At 34.5% G+C, this 22,976-nt stretch overlaps 4 protein-coding genes across 6 annotated transcripts; 3 read left to right on the top strand and 1 right to left on the bottom strand.

Annotated features, from left to right (window-relative positions):
* The first annotated feature begins 2,945 nt into the window (after positions 1 to 2,945).
* On the top strand, positions 2,946 to 4,073 carry LOC108216847 (glycine-rich cell wall structural protein 1). The gene has a single exon (XM_064092230.1). The coding sequence runs from the start codon at positions 2,946 to 2,948 to the stop codon at positions 4,071 to 4,073; it is 1,128 nt and encodes a 375-aa protein (XP_063948300.1).
* Positions 4,074 to 6,789: 2,716 nt separating this feature from the next.
* LOC108217825 (S-type anion channel SLAH4) lies at positions 6,790 to 8,830 on the top strand. The gene is made up of 2 exons (XM_017390714.2): positions 6,790 to 7,792; positions 8,396 to 8,830. The coding sequence occupies exons 1-2, from the start codon at positions 6,893 to 6,895 to the stop codon at positions 8,687 to 8,689; spliced, it is 1,194 nt and encodes a 397-aa protein (XP_017246203.2). The 5' UTR covers positions 6,790 to 6,892; the 3' UTR covers positions 8,690 to 8,830.
* Positions 8,831 to 12,691: 3,861 nt separating this feature from the next.
* Positions 12,692 to 17,698, top strand: LOC108217527 (S-type anion channel SLAH1). 3 transcript variants are annotated; one of them, XM_064091032.1, is made up of 3 exons: positions 12,692 to 13,741; positions 14,391 to 14,712; positions 17,570 to 17,698. In XM_064091032.1, the coding sequence occupies exons 1-2, from the start codon at positions 12,875 to 12,877 to the stop codon at positions 14,706 to 14,708; spliced, it is 1,185 nt and encodes a 394-aa protein (XP_063947102.1). In that variant the 5' UTR covers positions 12,692 to 12,874; the 3' UTR covers positions 14,709 to 14,712; positions 17,570 to 17,698. The 3 variants fall into 3 exon arrangements, with proteins under 3 accessions (XP_063947102.1, XP_063947101.1, XP_017245844.1); XM_064091031.1 differs by lacking the exon at positions 17,570 to 17,698 and adding an exon at positions 15,750 to 15,962; XM_017390355.2 differs by lacking the exon at positions 17,570 to 17,698 and having other exon boundaries at positions 14,391 to 14,904.
* Positions 17,257 to 18,674, bottom strand: LOC108218048 (mitogen-activated protein kinase kinase kinase 18). The gene has a single exon (XM_017390968.2). It carries the CDS (start codon positions 18,649 to 18,651, stop codon positions 17,443 to 17,445), a length of 1,209 nt encoding a protein of 402 aa, XP_017246457.1. The 5' UTR covers positions 18,652 to 18,674; the 3' UTR covers positions 17,257 to 17,442.
* Between the last annotated feature and the right edge of the window lie 4,302 nt (positions 18,675 to 22,976).

The raw sequence follows: 22,976 nt of genomic DNA on the forward strand, positions 1-22,976 counted from the left end.
CGGCTCGGCTCGGCTCGATTAAAGTTGGCTCGAATTAGGCTCGGCTCGAAACTCGTCCGGCTCGGCTCGAATTACAGCCCTAGGCCTACACAAATACTCATGTTTTGTACTGCTAATTTATCCAGGACTATGACTAGGGGGAGCAAAACCGAACCGGAACCGAAAAACCGAACCGAACCGTATAAATTCGGTCCGGTTCGGTTCCAATTTTTTCGAAATTTCGGTTTTTTCGGTTCTTCGGTCCGGACCGAATTAAAATTCGGTTCGGTCCGGTCCTTTCAAACAAAATTCGGTTCTGCACCGAATAGACCGAACTTTTTATATTAATATATTAAATATTATATATGTTATTTCCTTCGGACTTTCTTCAGTTCAGATACAGCCGCACAAACCAAAACCCTAGTCTCTGACTCCTCCCCTCAATCTTAACTTGTCTCCGTGATATCTCTGCAGTCTGCACCTCCCTTTCTACGACTCGTTATGGCTCTCTTTCCACCCCTCGGCTGCGTCATCTTCAATCATTCTCCTCACTCCACCGACCATTTTATTCAAAAAACTATTCCAAATCTCAAAACCTCATTGGCTCTTGCCCTCAAGCACTTCACTCCCTTGGCTGTAAAATAGTTTACCCCCTCCGATACTAAATCCGACGCTGATTGCCTGGCATTTCAACCTGGATTTTCATTCTTTGAAAAAATTCGGTTCTTTTGGAAAGAACCGAACCGAACCGAATAATTTCGGTTCGGTTCCGGTTCGGTCCATTAAATAATTTCGGTCCGGTTCGGTCCGGAAAAATTTCCTAATTCGGTTTTCGGTTCTTTCGGTTCGGTTCGGTTCTGGACCGAACCGACCGAATGCTCAGCCCTAACTATGACAATAAGTGGTTTTATGGAGTAGTCCGTTTCAAAAAGGTTTTGGGCCAACCTCCAAAATATTTGGGCCTCAAACTCTTCTGATCATTATCTTGAAGGTTACTCGAATGACATATTCCCATGGAAAAAAAAATCACATGGACTTCTAGAGCTTTTTGGCCCATATGGCGGATTGATTTTACGCCACTCAAATTAAAGACAATTTGAGAGAAAATAAGTGTATTGGGCCTATTCTTTCAAAAAAAAAATGTATTGGGCCTAAGAGTGTTAATATTTTTGTCTTATGAAATATATCCTGTCAAATATGATTTTGGTGTTAATTTAACTTTTTGCCTTCGATTCATTGATGTTATTTTGAGCCTATTTGACTTGGATTACTTCCCAAATTTCCGGTCATTCCCAGATTTTTTCATTTATTTTAAGTGTATAGAAAAAAATAACTCAGGAATTTCTTTTTCAATATTAATTTCTTGATAAAAAATCATTGTTTATAATTTTAATTAGAAATGAATATTTTAAAAAATAAATAACTGATTTATTATTATTTTATACTTTAAAATACGGTAAAAATTCAAATTAACTAAGAATCTAAGAAAAAAAATATATTACTTAAAATGTAATAGTCATAATCAAGTCCTATTAAATTTTACTCCCTCCGTCCCACGATACAAATCTCTTTCGAGAAAAAAAAAATATTCCATAATACTCCCGTTAGAATATAATAGCCGTTTGACATTTTTTCGTGTTTTAATCGTACACTTATAAATATAATTTTTTAAAATTTTCTTCTTGTGATTAAAAATAATAATGTCATATTAGTCCACCTTGATAGAAAATCCCTTTAATGAATTTACGAGCACATACTAACAAAACAGAAGTAATCTTATCCACACGTATTATATATAGATGGAACGATAGATGATGAGCAATTAAGGATAAGAAAGCGCAATTTACCGACAGCACTTTGACATGTAAATTCACAAGAACTACAACAAAGTTGTTGTACATAATAAAGGCTGATAAACCCTCGTAATTAAAGTTCTCGCCATTTGACCAAGGTGCCGGAGTCTGAGTCAACGGCACCCATAACCCCCACCGTGTCAACCTAGAGATCTAGTCCAGTTAATTTTAGAGTTTTAACAGATTATTTTGAATTGCATCAATTACTTAAGCATATAAATTAATATTTTTTTAATTGTAATAAGAGAATGCAGCATCTTTAGGTTTGCAAGAAAGTGCAATTGGCCAAACGAAAAGTTGTAAACTTACAAGTGCATTGCATCAACTAAAACTTAATACAGCAAAATGACAATCTAAAGATGGTGCTTAGAAAGAGAACACAACTGCCATTTTCATATACATTAACGTGGCTTGAAAGCGCGACATAACAACCTGATCAATCTTAGTAGTTCCGGCAACTCACTTTTTCTCATCCCTCCATATCTTATCCTTCAATATTGGAATTGTTTGAGTTTTTTTGTTTTTAAGAAAAATCTACGCTTTTCCATGTAAATATATTCTTTTCTCCGAAGTAACTTATTTTACAAATAAAAAAATCTAATAAATATTATTGAAATATAAAATTTCCATCAAATAGGTTTTTGTTTCAAAATTGTAAAGTTCTTTTTTACACAAGAATAATTATGATTTAAGTTTGAACCTGGCCCTCAAAATTTTTTGAAGATGAATCCTAATATATAAATAAATATATATAGTCCGAATTCAATAATTGAAAAGCTACCATGTTATAATATCTGATCCAAATCAAAGTATGTATGGGCCACTTGCATGTATGTTGAGTTGTTGACGACTGAACTAAAAAAAAGTCGCCGGTTATTTAGGGTTTGGAGTTAATGTTCCCGCTATATCCCCAACGGCTCAAACGCGCCTTAATTAACCCTCTATTTATGATACGTTGTGGGACTGAATCCTCCCAAGACTTTCCTCCAAAATAATTGCTCTGCCAAGTGGACAAGGCTCACTATATAAGTGGTGCTTTACTAGTACTGAAAACAAGCAAGTAAGACTCAAGGTGATCAGTGATCACAGTTGCATGTGCAAAGATATTTCAACATGGCCTATTTTTCACGTAAATGGCTATGTGCTGTTTTGGTTTTGAGTATTGTTTTTGAGTTGAGTTTAGTGGCTTTTGGTGAGAAGAAGCTTGATGAGACAAGATGGGATGATGATTGTAGAGGGAGGAGAGGGTGTGGGGGACGTGGAAGGTATGGTAATGGTGGGCGAGGAGGGAGGTATGGAGGTAGAGGAGGTGGTTTAGGTGGTGGTGGCGGTGGAGGGCTTGGAGGAGGTGGCGGTGGAGGACTTGGAGGAGGAGGAGGTTTAGGTGGTGGTGGAGGGGGAGGTGCTGGTGGAGGTGGTGGCGTTGGAGGAGGTTCGGGTCAAGGTGGTGGATTTGGTGCTGGAGGTGGTGTAGGAGGAGGTGTTGGAGGTGGTGGTGGTCTTGGTGGAGGTGGTGGAGGAGGTTCTGGAGGAGGGGGTGGTGTTGGAGGAGGATCAGGTCATGGTGGAGGATTTGGAGCTGGAGGAGGTGTTGGTGGTGGTGCAGGAGGTGGAGTGGGAGTTGGAGGTGGTGGTGGTGGAGGGTCTGGAGGAGGAGGTGGTATTGGTGGTGGTTCGGGACATGGTGGAGGTTTTGGAGCTGGAGGGGGTGTTGGTGGTGGCGCAGGAGGGGGAGTTGGAGTTGGTGGTGGAGGTGGAGGAGGCTCAGGAGGAGGAGGTGGAATTGGAGGAGGTTCTGGTCATGGTGGAGGGTTTGGAGCAGGAGGAGGTGTTGGTGGTGGTGCAGGAGGTGGAGCTGGAGTTGGTGGGGGTGGTGGTGGAGGATCAGGTGGAGGAGGAGGAGTTGGAGGTGGTTCTGGCCACGGTGGAGGATTCGGAGCTGGTGGAGGTGTAGGTGGTGGTGTGGGAGGAGCTGCAGGAGGTGGTGGCGGAGGAGGAGGAGGAGGTGGTGGTGGAGGCGGTGGAGGAGGACTAGGTGGTGGATCAGGCCATGGAGGTGGCATTGGAGGTGGTGGAGGAGGACTTGGCGGAGGCCATGGAATTGGTGGAGGTCATGGAGCTGGAGGAGGAGTTGGCATTGGAATCGGCATTGGAGTAGGTGTTGGAGTTGGAGGTGGTTCTGGCCAAGGAGTTGGAGTTGGTTCTGGATCCGGCAGTGGTGGTGGTGGAGGCAAACACTAGCTGAATCACCACAAAATAACATCTGTCTTTTTGTTAAATACATATCATGCTGCTCTTGCTCAATTTGATTACATAAAGTTTGTGTTGGGTACTCCACATTAAAGTGTTAATGTCTGTACCATTGTTTCTAAGAAATTATAAATGGAATTATTGTGCTTTTGCCTAATGGCTCATGAGATTGAGGTCATCATGCATGCATATTCTGACCTTTTTCTATTTCGATTTTAGTTGACAATCAATGTCTACCGATTGAAGCTGAGCTTGTTTATAACTAGAATGACATGCATGGCTACTGTGATCTGTGAACAGCAAACAGAAGGGGAAACTTATACTCCCTATTGTTCACTTTGCTTATTTTATCTCTTTTTGGGCTTGATGCTGTTATCTAAAATGGACAAGTTTGATGCACGTAATCGAGTATAAATCATGTATTCAGGTTAATAGTAGTAATTCCGACATATTTATGTAAATTTTTATATTCAATTCTGTGTATATGTATGTACAGTACTGCTCTATCCGGAATAGAAGGGAAGTGAAATACAGCAGCATACCAGTTGACTGCATGTGGAATCAGTTAAACAATGACCAATAGATAGGTTTCAAATAATGACCAATATCTGAGCATAGTTAGGTTTCAAATGATGGTGTTTGAAGCATAGTCATTTCAAAATCATGGGGCATATACATTTATTTTCAATAAATAAGAGGCCAGTGAGTACATCATAAATACTTCATCAACCCTACACACCGACACTATTCAGGCAAAAGAGATCTCAGTTTTTAATTATAAATTTTCCTCTGTATGAATATAACTTGATTTGTAAAGGATCAAAACTTGGATGTGGGCTGCTTCAAGAACCCAGAATATTGCTGCTGTACATCATTGCATTGACCCAACTATATTTATGGGCTGAATGTTGAAGTTTATCCAAATCATCGTAGTCTTGTCACTGGGCACTGAACAAATTTTGGACTGATGAGTCGGTAATGGAGGCCCTTGTTACGAGCTCAAGACCTGCCAGACTAGCCCAACGGATTATGAGTCTGGTTGCCCCAGGCCTACATGCAAGTTTGAGAGACTTTTTTTTAATATCATCTTTTTTGCTATGCTTTCTGCCTTGCTAAGAAATTTAAATAGTGAAATGCAACGTTTTAGTAAACTGGTGTGCAGCAAATTAAATAATACGCTCCTTTTTCCGATCAAATCTTTTGTGAAAATATCTTGTCCAATTCTTTATATTTTAAAATTTATTAAATATGAATAAAAATTAATTGTCTCAACTTTCTTGACTTCAGTGTCCAACGTTTGTATGGAGCTCGGACCGAGGGAATATGTCATTTGAAAATATTTACTTCCAATAGGAAATGCTAATCAAAAGTTTGGAGTCAATAAAATACAGGAATTCATTATGAGTGTATCCGATTTTTATCATCAGTATTATTGATAGTTTGACTTTATTATAGATAACTTACAAGTCGTTTAGCATAAAAGTAATTTATAAATTAAAAATCCAGCCAAATGGGCGCGAGATACATGCATATTCTTCATCAGACATCCATTAGCAACATGTTTGTTTTATAAACTAGCTTGTGCTTATCAAAAGACAAAAAAGAAGTCTAATTAACACACGTTTGTCTGCTCGAAATCCGGACATTAAAATCTAGAAGTGCTGCTATATATCCCCCACCCACTTGCAAAACACGATCAGTCCCTACATGATTCAACTTGGCCTAAAGTGCACTTACAATATTAGATTATGTGGGACAATGGGATATGGTGGCAGCCCATTATAATCACAAATGCATTATAACATGCGCGTCCATTCTGGGTAAACTGGTTTTTCTAGTGGTGATTACAGATAAACCAAATCTAATCTTGACGTCAAGACTTGAAAAAGGGATCAGAAGTAGAAATAGAAGGATAAGAAAACTAGTTTAATTGAAGAAAAGGGAATGAGCTTGCTGGATACTGAAGTGGATTCCACAAACTTGAAGGTACCTATCTAGAGGCAACTTGCCTTTGTAGTTCAGACTATTGACTATTGAGGTCCTTCTTCACTACGCCAATGTGGAACAGTAAGTGCATCACTGGACAAATTGGGTCGTTTCACTGAGTAAATCGTGAATTATCACTTAGACTGACTTAATATGATAAATTGGAAGTTTAAAATATCTGCCTAATAATTTTAACTGTTTTAAGTCCCGATTTAAGTCGGGACAAATAGACTCAATATATACGCGCATAACATATGTTCTACCACCCTATTTCACTCGGGACGGATACATACATGCAATTGCAAATCCTCTGATAGAAATAAATGTTAAGTTTTATATAATCTTAATATAGTTTTAATAATTAGGAGACAGTTCTCAATTTATAGAACAATAGTGTTGGATATTCCATACATGTACTCTATATACCTAACAAAATTTGTGTCCCGGACGCATGCACGATTGTCTCCATGACAATGATGACGGTGGTGCCAAATTGTAAAGGTTCGTACAATCTATAAGCCTAGTAATCCAAAACAGATTAATCCTAGTCTCCATGGGTCCACTCGCCCACTACAATTAGCTGTAAAGATCAGACCTCATAGTCAAGCACCATACAGCATGGTCGATCAGTCCATATAGGCCAGCCACCTAAGACGCCTTTATCTAATAATTTTACTAGAAATTCCATTCTGCACCTACAAATTTTCAAGTTAGGTTCAAAGAAGCTACTTAAATCCCCACCTATAAATTTTTTCATTCTGCCCTCGCCCCTCTATATATAGTATACCTACTCAGTGAACCCTCCACCATAACTCAAATATAAGATGAAGCAAAAAATTTGTCTCGAATTGCATCACAAAGAAGCTCTGCCTCAAATCGAACTTGTTATCGATAATGACTCATCGATAATCTCTACTCAAACAACCCAAGACAGCGTCGGCATCGAAAAATCGATTAAAAACATGGCTTTGCCGATGTTAACTAAATTTCATGCGGGATACTTTAGAATTAGTCTCGCACTTTGCAGCCAAGCCTTGCTGTGGAAGACTCTAGGGCACCCCCCGGATAATGCGCACGCTTATAGGCGCATGCTAGGCATGCTACCTTCCACGGCCTTCATCCTTCTCTGGTCACTCGCTTTGCTGACGCTCCTCTCCCTCTCATTTCTTTACACGTTAAAATGTTTCCTCAACTTCGCGAGTGTGAAGGATGAGTTCTTGAATCACGTTGGAGTGAACTACCTATTCGCACCGTGGATATCATGCTTGTTGTTGCTTCAGTCTGCGCCGTTTTTCACTCCCAACACTTTGTTTTATCAACTGCTGTGGTGGATCTTCGTGTTACCGATCCTCGTTTTGGATGTTAAGCTCTATGGCCAATGGTTTACAAAAGGAAAGAATTTTTTATCAACAGTGGCGAATCCAGCTTCTCAATTATCAGTGATTGGTAACCTAGTTGGAGCTAGGGCAGCCGCTTTGATGGGATGCAAAGAGAGCGCAATCTGTATGTTCTCTTTCGGGATGGTACATTATTTAGTACTCTTTGTTACACTCTATCAGAGATTGGCCGGGAGTGATCGCCTCCCCGCGATGCTCCGACCAGTTTTCTTTCTGTTCTTCGCGGCTCCAAGCATGGCAAGTTTAGCCTGGATATCGATCTCCGGGAGTTATGATAATGCTTCGAAGATGCTCTTCTTTCTCTCATTGTTTCTCTTCATGTCCCTGGTGAGAAAACTTGACTTTAATCACTTAATCCTATCCTCTTTTTTATTTTTTTTCTTCAAATTTTTGAACAGAAATAAAAGCGGTAGGGTTATGTTACGTTAGTTATCGCTTTCATACAAAGATCAATAGATGTCGAGGGAGACAAAGGAAGCATTACGTAGAAGTGTTCAAGTGTGCTTGCAACACTTCGAAGAGATTATGTTAGGAACAGAAAGTCCTTGACGTTGAAATATATTATGTAGAAAATTCATGCAAAACTATCTTTTTCATGCATATAAGTTGGTTCATGTATCAATGCAACTGTGCCCATCATTTTCATGGCAGCCAAACCTATGGTGTTGGACCATAAATCCAGTGAAGTTGACCCATTTTTATATTTATATTTATTTTTTTACAACAACTTGAATTTGGTTACATGTAATTTTCCCTTCACAATACACTACGAGAAAAGTCAATATCTAGTTTATAAATTTAAAGTGTTTCAGAGATTGCATGACATGCATTGAAAAGGCTAGCTAGCTATTCGGCACTTTTCTTAACTTTCGAAAAAGTAACAATATTTGCAGTTTATTAATTGTTTTATGTTTTAATGGTTGTAAACAGGTGTGTAGACCAAAACTATTCAAGAAATCGATGAAGAGGTTCAATGTGGCATGGTGGGCTTACTCTTTCCCCTTAACAGTCTTGGCACTATGCTCAACTGAGTACGCACAGGAGGTGAAAAGCAGCGAAGCTCACTTGCTAATGGTCATTCTCTCCGTCATATCAGTCCTCGTTACTCTTGTGCTAATGGTGTTCACCGCAATCCATACTGATTTGTCGTCCCAAGCTTTGAATTCGAGACCATCTGCTGATTTGATTTTAACTACTTCCAGGTCCTCGACAGATGAACTGTAGTTTTCGTGTAAAAGATCGATCAATATTTTCTTTAACTATTAACACTTTTAATTAATCTGGAAAATATGAAATTTATTTCTTGATTATAACAGTAGAGTGATTCGGCTGGTTTTAAGATAAATCAAAATTTTAATTTATCTATTTTTGGTTCTTTTAATTGAAAAGTCGTATTAATAATCAAGTTATTGGTTTAATTTCAGCTATTCAAAATTCTTGTTTCAGTTTATATATCAATCTGGTTCCAGTTATTACAGAAGAAACAAAAATAAGAAATAATATTACAAATTAACTTAATTAACTGTGACGATTTAACTTACAAATTTATAATTTAACTAATTGTGGAATTTTAATCATTTCAGTCTCTCTCCCCAGTCCCCTGGGCAAAATTTCACCCCTCCAAGACTGAGACGCTATATCGTTGATTATATACAGACCATCTTCGAGACTTCGACTCATATTTTCGTATCTATAGTTATATCATCTATATAGCTTTAATTAATCATATAAAATATATGAGTAGTGCTAAGTGCACATAATTGTGTACAGAAAATTTGTACATAATGATGTGGATGTGGTGAATTTTAATTGGGATGATTGGTGTAAATGCAGGGCCATCCAATTAAAATCTGCCACATGTCATTATGTACATGTTTTTATACACAATTACGTGCACCAAGCATTTTCCAAAATATATATATATATATATATACTTCCATCAGTACATTTCTTACCTAACAATTTTCGTCACATTTCTTACCTAACAATTTTAGTTAAGAAAAATGATTTATATAATAATAAAATATGCTTACCTTACTTCAAAGTAATTCCATATTTACTTCAAGCCTCACATCTCTCAAATATATATTATTTTTAAATTACAGAGCATGAATACAGGTAATATCATTATAGTAAAATAACTTCTAATATCATAATAATTTTTAATAATATTATATTTTAAAAAATCAAAATAGGGTTTCTTCCCAAAAAACTACTCTCGAAAAGTATTCAATTCCTTGTATTTTTCACTATTTCTATTCACTGCTACATCAATATTCATAATAAAATATAATTTTAAAGTATGAATATTAATTAAAACTAATATATATAATCCTACAAAAAAATATACAATCTATTCGTGTTCAGTATCTTATTATTATTAATATTAGAAAATTTTAAAGTGGTTTTACCTTCGATAAGTTACTGTTGTATTTCTTTCTATACACGTCGTTTACAAAGTTTTAAAGCCTGATCAGTTCCGTCCTTAAATCCGATGCACTTTCTGTCTGAATATCCTTTTGTGCTGCACGTCTCATTCTTCCACAACAGAATTAAGTCGACCGAGCTTGACATATTTGTCATTTTCGTGCCTAAATCCACCGCAAGTTTTGAAATTCGCCTGCCTTGAATAGAACCGGGAAAATTAAAATACTCCCTCCGTCCCATTTGGTTTTGTGCCGGTCAAATTTAATAAAGTTTGACTGAAATTTATTGATATTTTATCGATTGATAAAATAAAAAAAATATATCAACGGAAATAATTTTTAATCTATTTTAAGATGTAATTTTCAGTTTATTAAAATAATGAGTGAGTTTGGTCAAAACTTAGTTAATTTGACCAACAAAAATAGAAATGTGACAATTAAAATGAGACGGAGGGAGTAATATATTGTTATCTGAAGTTTTGTCCGGACATTTATGTACATCACGATCCTGCATAATTTGGACCACTCTTACGGGGGTGTATTCGATTGGGATTTTAATGCATTGTTTTTAGTCTATGTATTTTAATGGATTGTATGAGATTTTGATTTTTTGCGGATTCTTGATGTAATGTCGCAGAATTGATAGGATTTAGGTACAATGCTTCAAAATCCCATTGAATTTGGTGGGATTTCAAAAAACTTAAAATACACTGAAGAATGCCACAAAATCCATCATTTTATGAAATGAAAAAAAATCTATCAGCATTTGAATACCATCAGATTTTAATGGATTTTAAACAATCCCAATTGAATACCATCGGATTTTAAAGCATAATTTAAAATCCCAATTGAATACCACTAGATTTTGTAGCATAGTTTAAAATCCCAATTGAATACCTCAAGATTTTAATGGATTTCAAACAATCCCAATCGAATACCTTCGGATTTCATGAATGCAAAAAAATGTTTTAAAATCCCAATCCAATACACCCCTCTTAATTATGTGTGTCAACTACGAGATGAGATGCATGCCTGTTTTACATTAAGCCGAAAATGACATTGTGTCCGCATTTTAGTATTCTTGACTTTTAAATCATAGCCCAGTAGCCTAAATTTGTTTTCAACCTAGAAAATTACTCCTGGCTGTTTTTAATATTATTTTCAGGTTTTGGACCCATGTAATAAAAACAAACTTCGTTAAAATATAAATGTAATTATGATATTGATAGTTTTGCGAGTTAGGGAATCAAACAAAAAGACAAATTTTATGAAATATATATATAATTGTGATTTCATTTTCATTATATTTGTAAAAGTTAGTCTATGGGAAAATGATAATGAAATATACCTAACATGTGCAAATGGGCCTTAATAAATATTATCAACACATACTAGTTGTTTTGTGATTGTATTTTATAATTATATAATGTTAATTGATCAAATTAATATATGAGGCACTCAATATATTATTAACCAGGTAGACTTAATTCATGTAACTTTCAGGCCCAAGTTAATTATTTGATGAAAATGGTTTTTGTAAATCTGGTAATTCTCGATCCTTCTTCTCCTCTGAATATACTCTGTGTCGAAAGAACGATTCTTTGGGTGTACTTTGATTAAGATTGTATTAATTTGTATATATTATAATTTTAAACCGTGGTTGGTTGTGTAATAAGTTAAAAGTCGAGTTAAAGTTAGTTAATTTAAAAATACTTAAAATTAAAAGTTAGTAGGATGTATTTTTTTTAATCAGATTATTTTATTAATGATCAATATAAATCAATTTCAACACTAAAATAAAGAAAAAATTAATTTATTATTATTATATATATTTGAATAACTCATAAACCATGTATAATATAAAATTATTCAAACTGAGCACTTATAATAAGTCATAAGTATGCCTTAACGAGCTCTAAGGCCATCTCCAGCAGTTGTGATCCAAAAATCTAAATTTTTGATCAAAATATCTGATCAACTCCAGCAGCGTAATCCAAATTCTGATCCAAAATATTACATGAATTTTATATTAAAATTAAACTATATAATATCAAATTTAATTTTTAATCATTATTAACTACTTATATTATATTTAATTAAATAATTTAATTATTTTTTAACATCGATCAAAGTATCTCAAAATTAAGAACATGAAGAGATGAAACTCAAGGATCTCAAAATGACATGATAGCTATATATAATGTTTGGATTATCTCGGAGGAAACGGAAATAATCTGTTCGACTAAATCAAAATTTATATTTATTGTACAGTTTTCTAGTCATTTCCCGGTATTGTAATTGTATTTTATGCATTTTATGTACCTTTTATTTTATGCATGTAATGTACTCTTTTTTTTTTAATTTCAAAGAAATTTACTTTCCTATTATTCTAAGTTTTACTAAAACATTAATTTTATTAATTATTAATTATAAACTATTATTAATTAAATATTAATAATCACAATATAATTTTAAGTCCGATAAACAAAATAACAAAATCATTATTTTATAATAAAGTAGGTGACCCAAATTTGGATCAATGAATAGTACTGATCCAAATTACTATTCACTGATTCAAATTTGGATCACTTTCTGGATCACTGGAGGAGAATTTGGGGTAATCTGCCTCAAATTTGGATCTTTAGATGGGTTTGCCCTAAATGTGCTTATAAGTTCGATTTTTGGTGCGATGCTTGTATTGTAATTAATGCACCTGCAACTCTTTGCATAATGAAACAATCTATATGGCTGGCTGCTGGTTTAACAAGGTAGTACAAAATTATTTGTTCAGTAATCTCTCCCACTTGCTAATTTTTAATCACGTATATATGAACTGTATTCCAGTTTCGAAGATCTGTCAATCGTCATTAGTAAATTTTACGATACATTCATATTGTCCAATGTTTATATATATCTTGTACATACGTTGAGTTCGATATTCTCCACATAAATCACCCGAAAAGCCAAACACAAACCTCCTGAAATGCATGTCATGGAATCTCAACCCAATATTCAGCTAGTTATCACTGAATCACCCACAGTCCCAGCCAATATACAAGCTAGCATTAATCCCAAAACAATCTTCAGTTCAATGTTGCCCATATTAACAAAATTTCACGCTGGTTACTTCAGAATCACCCTTTCTATTTGCGGCCAGGCCTTACTCTGGAAGAACCTGAGCGAACCACCCACCGACGCACACATTTATCGGCGCATGCTCAACATGCTCCCTTCTGCAGCCTTCGTCCTCCTCTGGTCCCTAGCATTGCTCACATTAGTATCGTTTTCGATCCTCTATATTCTGAAATGTTTCTACTTCTTCGACAGTGTGAATTCGGAGTTTTTGAATCACGTTGGCGTGAACTACTTATTCGCACCCTGGATATCATGGCTGTTATTGCTCCAAACAGTCCCATTTTTCGCCCCCAACACTACGTATTATCTCCTACTTTGGTGGGTATTTGTGGTACCTATAGTGGCCTTAGATGTCAAGATTTACGGTCAGTGGTTTACCGAAGGTAAGCAGTTTTTGTCGACAGTGGCGAATCCAGCTAGCCAATTATCAGTGATTGGTAATTTGGTGGGAGCTAGAGCAGCTGCGGAGATGGGATGGACAGAGAGTGCAATTTGTATATTTTCTCTGGGGATGGTACATTATTTAGTACTCTTTGTTACGCTTTATCAACGATTAGCAGGGAGTGATGGCCTTCCTGCGATGCTTCGGCCTGTGTTCTTTTTGTTCATTGCGGCCCCAAGCATGGCAAGCTTGACTTGGATCTCCATCGCTGGGAAATTTGACTATTTTTCGAAAATGCTGTTCTTTCTTTCGTTGTTTCTCTTCGTTTCCCTGGTGAGAATTGACTAAAATAGTGATGGTTTAGTATTTATGGTTATAATAATGTGTAGAAGTGGCAGCTTAATCACGGCACATCAGGTTAATATATTCAAAAGGATTAGTTAAAACTTAGCTATCGCTTAATTTTGATCAGTTTTCAGCGTAAACATCAATGTTGACGGAGGGATTAAAAGACAACTTCAGTAGAAGTATGCAAGTGTGCTTTTGCAAACCTTGCAGACTCGAACATAAACATTTTGGTCTTGATTAAGGCTTTTGACAATATCGTCTGTGGAATAATAAATATACCTAATTTTACAATCGTCTCTGTATAAGATCGTGTTAGACCCTTCTCTGATACTTTAAGATGAGACAAACTAGTTATTGAATAAAATCAAGTCACTTGTCATCTTATCTTTTAGATATATGTTATGCATGTGTACATGGCATGGGTGAATCTAGGATTGAAATTTTAGGTGGCATCAAGCCAATTTTTGGAAAATATCTATATGTTTCCAAATTTTCTGAGACATTTCCATAATATTGTAAAATTTAGAACGGTGAAAAAATATCAAAAAAATAATTTTGATCTAAATCCGCACATATTACAGCTTCTATCTATCCATTCATTTTCTGATATTTGTTGATGCATGGCAAAAACCAGATATGCAGGCCGAACTTATTCAAGAAATCGATGAGGAAGTTCAGCGTGGCATGGTGGGCTTACTCTTTTCCTATAACGATTCTGGCACTATCTTCTGCTGAGTACGCGCATGAAGTAAAAAGCTTCATAGCTTACATGCTGATGATCATCCTATCTGCGTCTTCCGTTCTTGTTATACTTGTCTTAATGGTGTTCAGTGCAATCAACGCGGATATGGTTTTTAGACCACGAGATGATCTTATTCCTACTACTTCTAGCTCATCAAACGAATCACTAAATTTGGGTTTACAGTCATCTATTTCCGTTGATGGTTACTAAGCAGGTGTGCTTCCTAACCATGGATCTCTAATAGATTAGTACTCGTTAATTTAATTGAATGTGTCTTATGTGTAGTCAGAGCATCTCCGAGAGACTCTGCATGATTAAGTGGCCACATAATTAAAATCGTTACTTTTATTCTTCTTTAAATTAAAACATTAATCATATATTTTTATTTGAAAAATAATTCTTTTTTGCTATACCATCAAACGACCTAAACGTACCGTTTATAAGAGCAACTCCAATGCAATGCTATATTTGATTCTATTGCTATATTATAGTATCAAAAGTAAAAAAACTCAACTCCAAAGATGTGCTATATTTGGATGCATCCATGCATAGATGCATCCTTGGTTCTATATTTGAAACCAAGGATAGATCCATCGATGTTGCCACATCCTTGGTTCTATATTTTATTTATGAAAGTTAGGTAAAAGTTAATGAGTTGGTTAAAATTGAAAGTGCTTATAGAACTTAGCATTGGAGTGCAAATTTTATTTTAGCACCAAAAAACACTTTTTGATGTTATATTATAGCAATAGCAATAGATATATACTCCCTCCGTCCCCCTGAGTAGTATACATTGGGGGACGGGGACGCGGCACGGACTTTAATGCTCCTGTAAAGTGTAGTTGTGTAATTTATTTTTAAAATTTTCTTTTTTTGAATTAAAGTTTGGATGTTATATTTTTATTCAGAAAAAGAAAATTTCAAAAATAAGTTACGGAACTATATTATATAAGAGCATTGAAATGCGTGTCGAGCAGTTGAAAAGAAACGTATACAATTAAATGGGACAGAGGGAGTAGCATCTAGCATTGGACTTGCTCTAACGTCAAACTATCTATATTTTAAAACACGGAAATTAAGAACATTTTCACCCTTATCTTAAAAGAGTCTTCACAACCCCTAACTAATTTTTACAATAAAAAATTCATTCTCCTATTTATTCATTAATAATAAAAATAAAAAATAAAAAAATAATAAAGAGTATATCTTTTTTTTTTTTATATCTTTATCTGCTTCATGGTTCTTTGACAGTTGGCACCAATACACGATGGACCGGGTAAACAGCCATAATTCATAAATAATGCTTAGTTGGGCCTGGATTCTGGAACTCAAACTGTAACATTAATTTTCAGATTCAAGTCCTGGGTTTACTATGGCCCATACAATAACTTCTTTTCTGTCTGGGTTTACTGTAGCCCAGTTTTGACTCAACTGCTACGATTTTCCGACTTGATGATCAATCAGCTAGTGAAGGCCCATTAGCTCGCAGTTTTTTTTTATTTAAAATAATGAATTATTATATAAAATCAACATAGGATGAGAAATGAATTATTTATAATATTAAAATGATTATTAGCTGAGTTTCATATATACTACAAAACTCCATTTTTTCTGGTCCTCTTTTTTTGTTGTATTGTCTCAAAACATTGTCTATATTAAGAGGCCGTTTGGATAAACTTAAAAGAAGTGACTTCTTGCTTAAAATAAAAAAATGGAGTAGAAATGAGAAGCAGAAGTAAAAATTTTAAGTTGTTAAGTGTTTGGCTACTTAAACTTATAAGTTTTTTTTAGTGTTTGGATGATTTGACTTAGAAGTACTGCCGTGTTTGGTGTATTATAATATTATTTTTAAAAGAGTGTAAATTATTTTCAGCCAAATTAAAGTATAATTAAGAAATTGATATATATTTTTAGAAATTGATCAGAATTTTTGAATTAATTTTTAGAACGCTGTTTTTTTTTTTGTGAAAATGTTGTGGTCATCAAAATATTGTTAAAAATAAGACAGACATTTTTTATTCTAAATAAAAAACTTTACAATCGAAATAATAAATTAAAATGAAAATAATAATAATAAATGAAGGAAAAGAGATAAGAACAGAGAGAAACAGGAAGAAGAGAAAGAAAGTGAGAAGCCAAAGAAAAAGCACCAACTCCTTACTTCTGCTTTTCCACTTCTGAAGCCCACAGGCCCAGCTTCCCTTCTTGGCTTCTACTCAAAAGAAACGCTTGCTTCTTAACCCCAAACAGCCCCTAAGTTATTATAGTAGATGACAAGTTAAATTTTTTAAGAAATAAAACAAATTTTAATGATATGTAAGTTATATATTATGACCGAATAAATGGTGAACTTTAATTGATGAACAAGAAAGAAAAATTACAAATAAAGAATAATTCTTATCTATTTTGGACATTTTTTTGGCGAAGAACTAAATTTTTATTAATTAATCAAATTCAACCGGAATCAATTTTTAACCGAAATCGAAATTAAATCACTATCAAAATTACGATCCGAATGATTTTATAATTTTCTAGCAAACTGGTGGACAACCATATTTGCGGACTTTTTAACATGATATAAAGAAATTTTGTTCAGTTATCAAATATGCTTCCAACAATTTTCAATAATCCTCCCAAACTGTGATCTCTTGGAGTTCTTACTCCGATCATCTGATGGCTTGTATCACGACCGAGCAGTCAGAAACCAATGTGACATTAGGACATTTTAATTATTAATTAGTCTTGAAATTTTTTATTATGAAAGCACATAAAACGCATATATATATTTTCTATTGTTTAGCTTAACCACGTTTTCATTCAAAAAAGTTAGATCTTAATATTGTAACCACTGCAAGCTAGTAGTTGCAACTATTATCTGTACATGTGCAAGCCAACAAGACGTAACTACAATTTCTACAACTAACAATTTTTTCACCCAAGATTTTCAAAATTTACAGCGACTTTGCAGCTCCAAATCATCACCAACCATTCTTGTACATGTCACATTCTTGTCTTGTTTCACACTTTCAACATTTTCTCTAACTGTGATCCACGTTTCCTCCCATTCCCAGTTCGGTGCTCTTGAATTTAGCCACAGCCCTCTGATTCTTCGCGATAAAGAGGCTGATTTTGTTTCGACAATGCTGTTAATTGATTCAGACTCTTCTGTAAATGTCCAGACCCCGTGATCAAGAATGCTGGTTGGAGAATTTGTGATGGACTTTTGATTTTGTTTTTGGGTTAATTCGAATTCTTGAATAAATGGGTGGTTGATGAGCTGTTTAGCTGTCCACCGCGATTTTGGATCTGTTTGCAGACATTTGCTAAGAAAATCTTTTGCTTTTGTAGAGAGGAATTCTGGAAAATTTGGTGATTCTCCTGAATAAGCGATCCTGTAAAGAATTGAGAGGGGATCGGAGTTGACATTAGGCCACGGTGACATCCCTGTGGCCATTTCTATAATTGTACAACCAAGTGCCCATATATCAGCCGGACACCCCTGTTCTTCCCCGCGTGCCACTTCCGGGGCCATGAACATTGGCGTGCCAGCAATCGGCGTGGCAGCCGAGGCCTTGGGATTAGTCCACCTGGCACAGCCAAAGTCAGCAATCTTGGCTCCACTTTCGGTTATTAATATGTTGCGGCTCTTGATGTCACAATGCACTACGCCACTTGAATGAAGGTACTCTAGGCCTTGTACAATTTCACGTGTGTACTGAAAAATCCTGGATTCGTGAAGCCCTCCACGTTGATCTCGAATTGCATCGTTTAGCATGCCAGCCGGGGCGTACTCTATCATGAGATTGTACATGAGCTTGTTGTTTTCCATAGTAATGTCATAGCCCATGTATTCAACAATCCGAGGACTTCTCAATGTGCACAGAAATACTTGCTCCCTTTGCAGCATCTCGGATTGTGAAAATTCGACAGATTTAGCGGCAAAAATGTTTCCGGACTGACAAGAAGTCGCGACAGAGACGGTGGCAGAGGATCCGCGGCCAATGGTATTGCCTCTGATCCAATCCATTTTTAGTGGGAAATGAGGACAGAATGAATGGGAAAATTTGATGCTTGATGTTTGAGCATGATAGTAGAGTTTATATAAGGGGAGGTTCTGAAATGCTAATGTTTGCATTGTTGGGTAGGAAGTCATTAGGTGGCCTCTTTGCTTTTACTCTCTCTCCTCAAGGTCTCTATCTACAGACTATAGTTGACAATTACTTCAACGAGAGTTGTAGAATAAGCTGAAATATGATTTGGAGATGAAAAGATGGCTTGGCAAAACGGCACGTGAAGAATTGGCAAAAATGGATGAAGGGTGTGGTGTGGAAATGGCCAACAGAAAGGCATATTTTACATATTTTTCGCTATGATTCTAAAAAATTTGATTTATTTAAGAAGTTCTTATCAAATTTTTTAAAAAACTTTTACCAATTTATCGATCACATTCTCATTTAACTAAAAAATCTCTGATTTATCGAAAAATTATTGATAAATCTCTAATAAATCCTGAATCGAGAGGTCAACTGATTAGTTATGATTTTCGGTTTTCACAACTATAAGACATTTTTTTTGTTATATATAATATTAAGTGAGTAAGTTATTAGTTTTCCTGTTTTGAAAAATCAAAGAAATTATCGTGATTTTAGTGCAGTTCGGATAGAAGTTGGATAGGGAAGACATTTTAGATTAGTTTTAATGCAAATTGCTAAATTCCCAAACCCTTCTAGTTGGATACTTTGTTTTGGATTTGCTAGCTGCAATAGTATCATGAGCAAAGACTTTGAAAAAGATATTACAAAACTTGGAGTCTTACGACTTTTATGAAGGAGTAATAGATAAGTTGAACCACTATACTGGCTGAACTTTATTATTCCCGTTTTTGGTACGCATTTTGAAACATAAGTGTGAATAGATAGAGTTAAACACATGGTCAGACACCAGAATTCTAGTCCTAAACTTTGGATATACATGCTGTTTGAACTCTAAATATGAGTACCATGAACCAGAACTCCCACAAGTCAAAAGGGAGTAGGAAGATTTGTTATTTGTGCATTTGGAACTAGATGGTCAACTACTAATCTATCTCATTTTCTTAATCAAACTTTTCATATGCTTATTTATAAACTTTTCATATGTCTGGGACATTAAACTAACTAAAATTTAAGTAGATAAACATGTACTCCATATTTGCTGAAATGGGTTCACGCACCTTCTTTATTTTTTTCATCAGGTCATTGATAACAATGGGTGAAATATTAACTAGCGAGTAATAATGGAATTAAAAGGCAAAATATAAATATGTCAGCTGAATGAATTGTATAATAAATTCACTATAACAAGATCGAGTAAATAGACTCTATCCATTTATTCTCATGCTTCGAAAAGTAAATATATGATACTACTGCTGTAGTGTATCTTGGTCAAAGGGAATTCTTAATATAAAAATAAAAATATCAAACCAAAAAATATTAAGATGCACAGGATGAGTAATTTATTTCTTTAATTTCTTCTTCCATACAATAACTATGTCTATCAAATAAAACTTTAAGTAAATAAACATAGTTGTTTCATAAGTTTCCTAGAAGAAATATGATTTAGATGATATTCCCTAAAATAAAATTAATTATTTTTGGAATATAAATAGATGATACTCTACAGTAAGATCCTAAAAATATCATATTAGGAAATAATTTTATATAATATAGAATTTGCTCGTTTATTAATATCCTTTGGAATAAACGGAGTGTTAGAATATGTTGATCGGTTGTTTATATTCGATCTTCGGCTTCAGTTCTGTATAAACAGATACAATTGGATTAAATGGGGGTTCCTAGACCTATGCATTTGGATTAAATTCAGGTTAGAATTGAACCACGTACCTTCTTTATTTTCTTTACTCAAACAAACGATCATTAATAGCAATTGGTGAATATTAAATAATGAATAAACTAATCGAATTAAAAAGCAAATGGCCAAATAAATATGTCAGATCAGAATAAATTTTATAATAACTTTTTAACAAGATTGAGTAAATGGGCTGAACCTATCATTACTCATGTTTCAAACAGTAAATATAATACTGCGGGAGTGAAGCTTAACTTGCAACTGTATCAAGGTTTAAATATGCAATGATAATAAAATACACATAAATTATTTATACATTTTTGTTATCAGGAGAAGCAACACGTGATATAGCAAAAAAAATCAAAAATACACAAATAACTTATGTTGCAATTATTTTAATATTTGTCAAAATCATTGAAAAATAAAACTATTATCTTGGTTAAAGATTACTGGCCCATATAATTTATAAATATTTTTATGATATGACAACATAATTAAATTATTTAATCAGATGTACAGAAGGGGCTTTTTCCGAGGGGCCGGCTTTTATGCATAAAGTGTTACAAATTCATTGCTTAATTAATTAGCATACATCGCGGATGTCCTTTTTTTCAGTTATTTAAAGTGAAATGGTTACAATGTTCACATTGTTAGGCGTGGCTTCTTCTCCTTCTGGTCTTCGGGACAATGTGGAGATCGTGGAGTATAAGATCATTTGGTCTGACCGACAAGTCATAATATTACCTAGGGGAGAGCATGGGCCGGTTCGGCTCGGTTTTTGGACAAAACCGGAACCGGAACCATATATCTTCGGTTTTTAAAATCGAAAACCGCAACCGCCGGTTCGGTTTCGGATTCGGTTTCGGTTTAAAAATCCCGGTTCGGTTATAATCGGCTCGGTTTCGGTTACAAAACCGGTAAATATCAAATATAAAAGCAATATACAAACAAGATAAATTAATGTACGAAATTCATACATAATAATTAATAAAAAATAATAATTAATACAAGAGTAGTTTAGCATAAATAATAGGAGTATATTCTAGTTCAAATTTCTAACAGTGAGAGTCTAAATTGCCTTGTGGATGCTGTAAGATCATAAATTAATTCAAGGCAGTATCACAGAATAGTCTCTAGCTTAGCAGCAATTCGCCATATTTCATTGGTTATTATTACATATACACCACTAGAGTTGAGCATGAGTTAAGTAAGAATTTTAACACTGAGAGGAGAAAAACGTATTTCAGTGGACTAAGTTAATAAATTTTCACAGAAGAGAAGTTATGCATGAGTAGGTTTCACCTTATAACTAAACTCTCGCAAAATATTATATTATGTTTGGTTTGCAACTTTTTGAAAAACATTTATATTAAGTATTAACTAATAGCACTGAAGAAGCCATCTGCAGTATAACAAAATAAGTTATTGAAAGTGTTTGAGAAAGGAAGAGCATATTATAAATTATATATTATTATTATTATTATTATTATTATTATTTAAATAATCGGTTCGGTTCGGTTTTTTCCGGTTCGGTTTTAACCAATAACCGGAACCGAACCCATGAACTCGGTTCGGTTTTTTAATTTTCGGTTTCGGTTTCGGATCGGTTTTTCTCGGCTCGGTTTTTACCGGTTTTGACCGGTTTCGGTTCCGGATCGGTTTTTTTTCGGTTTTTTGCTCAGCCCTAATATTACCAACTCAAGAGTGTAATTAACACTACACCGTTTAGTTAATTAAGGACTTAATTTTACGGTGAATATTTATGAAATTGATATGGATTATGGAGTCTTGGGTTTATACTTTTATACATGAAGTTTGCCTTTGCGTCGTGATTGGGCAATTGTCGCATGAAAATTGAATATGGAGTGCCTTATTTATTTATCAACTCATGTATTTATTATTTATTAAAAGCCATGCTAAGTGGGACCCTGTTTTGTGGAAATAACTTATTTCAGAAATAATAATTTTTTGTGTAAAATTATTTAAAAATATGTTATTTTCTGTTAAAAAGCATTTAATTTTGTTAAAAACATAATACTAAACACTTTTTTTTTTTTGACAGAAATGCACTTGCTCGTATCGAGAATACGCCAATACTCCGAAGAGTTTCTTTCATTCAAAAAGTTTATTATCTAACCGAAAGACAAGAAAATGTCTCCGGAAGTTTAGACAATAAAACTTATTGTCTGAAATAAAACGTCCCAAGCTCCAAATCCACGCTACTTCCACCTCATCCCTGAAATAATACAATTCATTAATAACAAGAAAATTATAAATTTAATTATTACAATAAAATATAAAATAGTTTATCAAAAGATGGTAAAATCAATGAAAGATAAATAAAATAATTTGTGAAAAAAAAGTGATAAATAAAATAAATACTAAAACAGAAAATATATATCTAACCAAAGGGAGACCCTTTGGCCAGATATATAACAAACTAAACAAATACTAAGAATATAATTAGTAATATAAGAATTAAAATATAAAAGCTAAAATATAAAATTCTAATTTTCAAAAATATATCTAAAATTTTAAAACTTAAATATAAAAACGAGCCAACAAAATGGCACCAAATTGCCGTATACCAGGCCAATAATCTACGCCACCAATCATGGCCACCCATAAATG

The sequence above is a fragment of the Daucus carota genome, chromosome 4, assembly GCF_001625215.2.
Source record: "Daucus carota subsp. sativus chromosome 4, DH1 v3.0, whole genome shotgun sequence".
In the NCBI taxonomy this organism is placed as follows: Eukaryota; Viridiplantae; Streptophyta; class Magnoliopsida; order Apiales; family Apiaceae; genus Daucus; species Daucus carota.

Excerpts from the sequence above, each read along its gene's own strand:
- LOC108216847 (XM_064092230.1), top strand. The coding sequence starts at position 2,946 with ATGGCCTATTTTTCACGTAAATGGCTATGTGCTGTTTTGGTTTTGAGT.
- LOC108217825 (XM_017390714.2), top strand. The coding sequence starts at position 6,893 with ATGAAGCAAAAAATTTGTCTCGAATTGCATCACAAAGAAGCTCTGCCT. Across the intron at positions 7,793-8,395 it reads TGTTTCTCTTCATGTCCCTG|GTGTGTAGACCAAAACTATT; the intron begins GTGAGAAAACTT and ends GGTTGTAAACAG.
- LOC108217527 (XM_064091032.1), top strand. The coding sequence starts at position 12,875 with ATGCATGTCATGGAATCTCAACCCAATATTCAGCTAGTTATCACTGAA. Across the intron at positions 13,742-14,390 it reads TGTTTCTCTTCGTTTCCCTG|ATATGCAGGCCGAACTTATT; the intron begins GTGAGAATTGAC and ends GGCAAAAACCAG.
- LOC108218048 (XM_017390968.2), bottom strand. The coding sequence starts at position 18,651 with ATGACTTCCTACCCAACAATGCAAACATTAGCATTTCAGAACCTCCCC.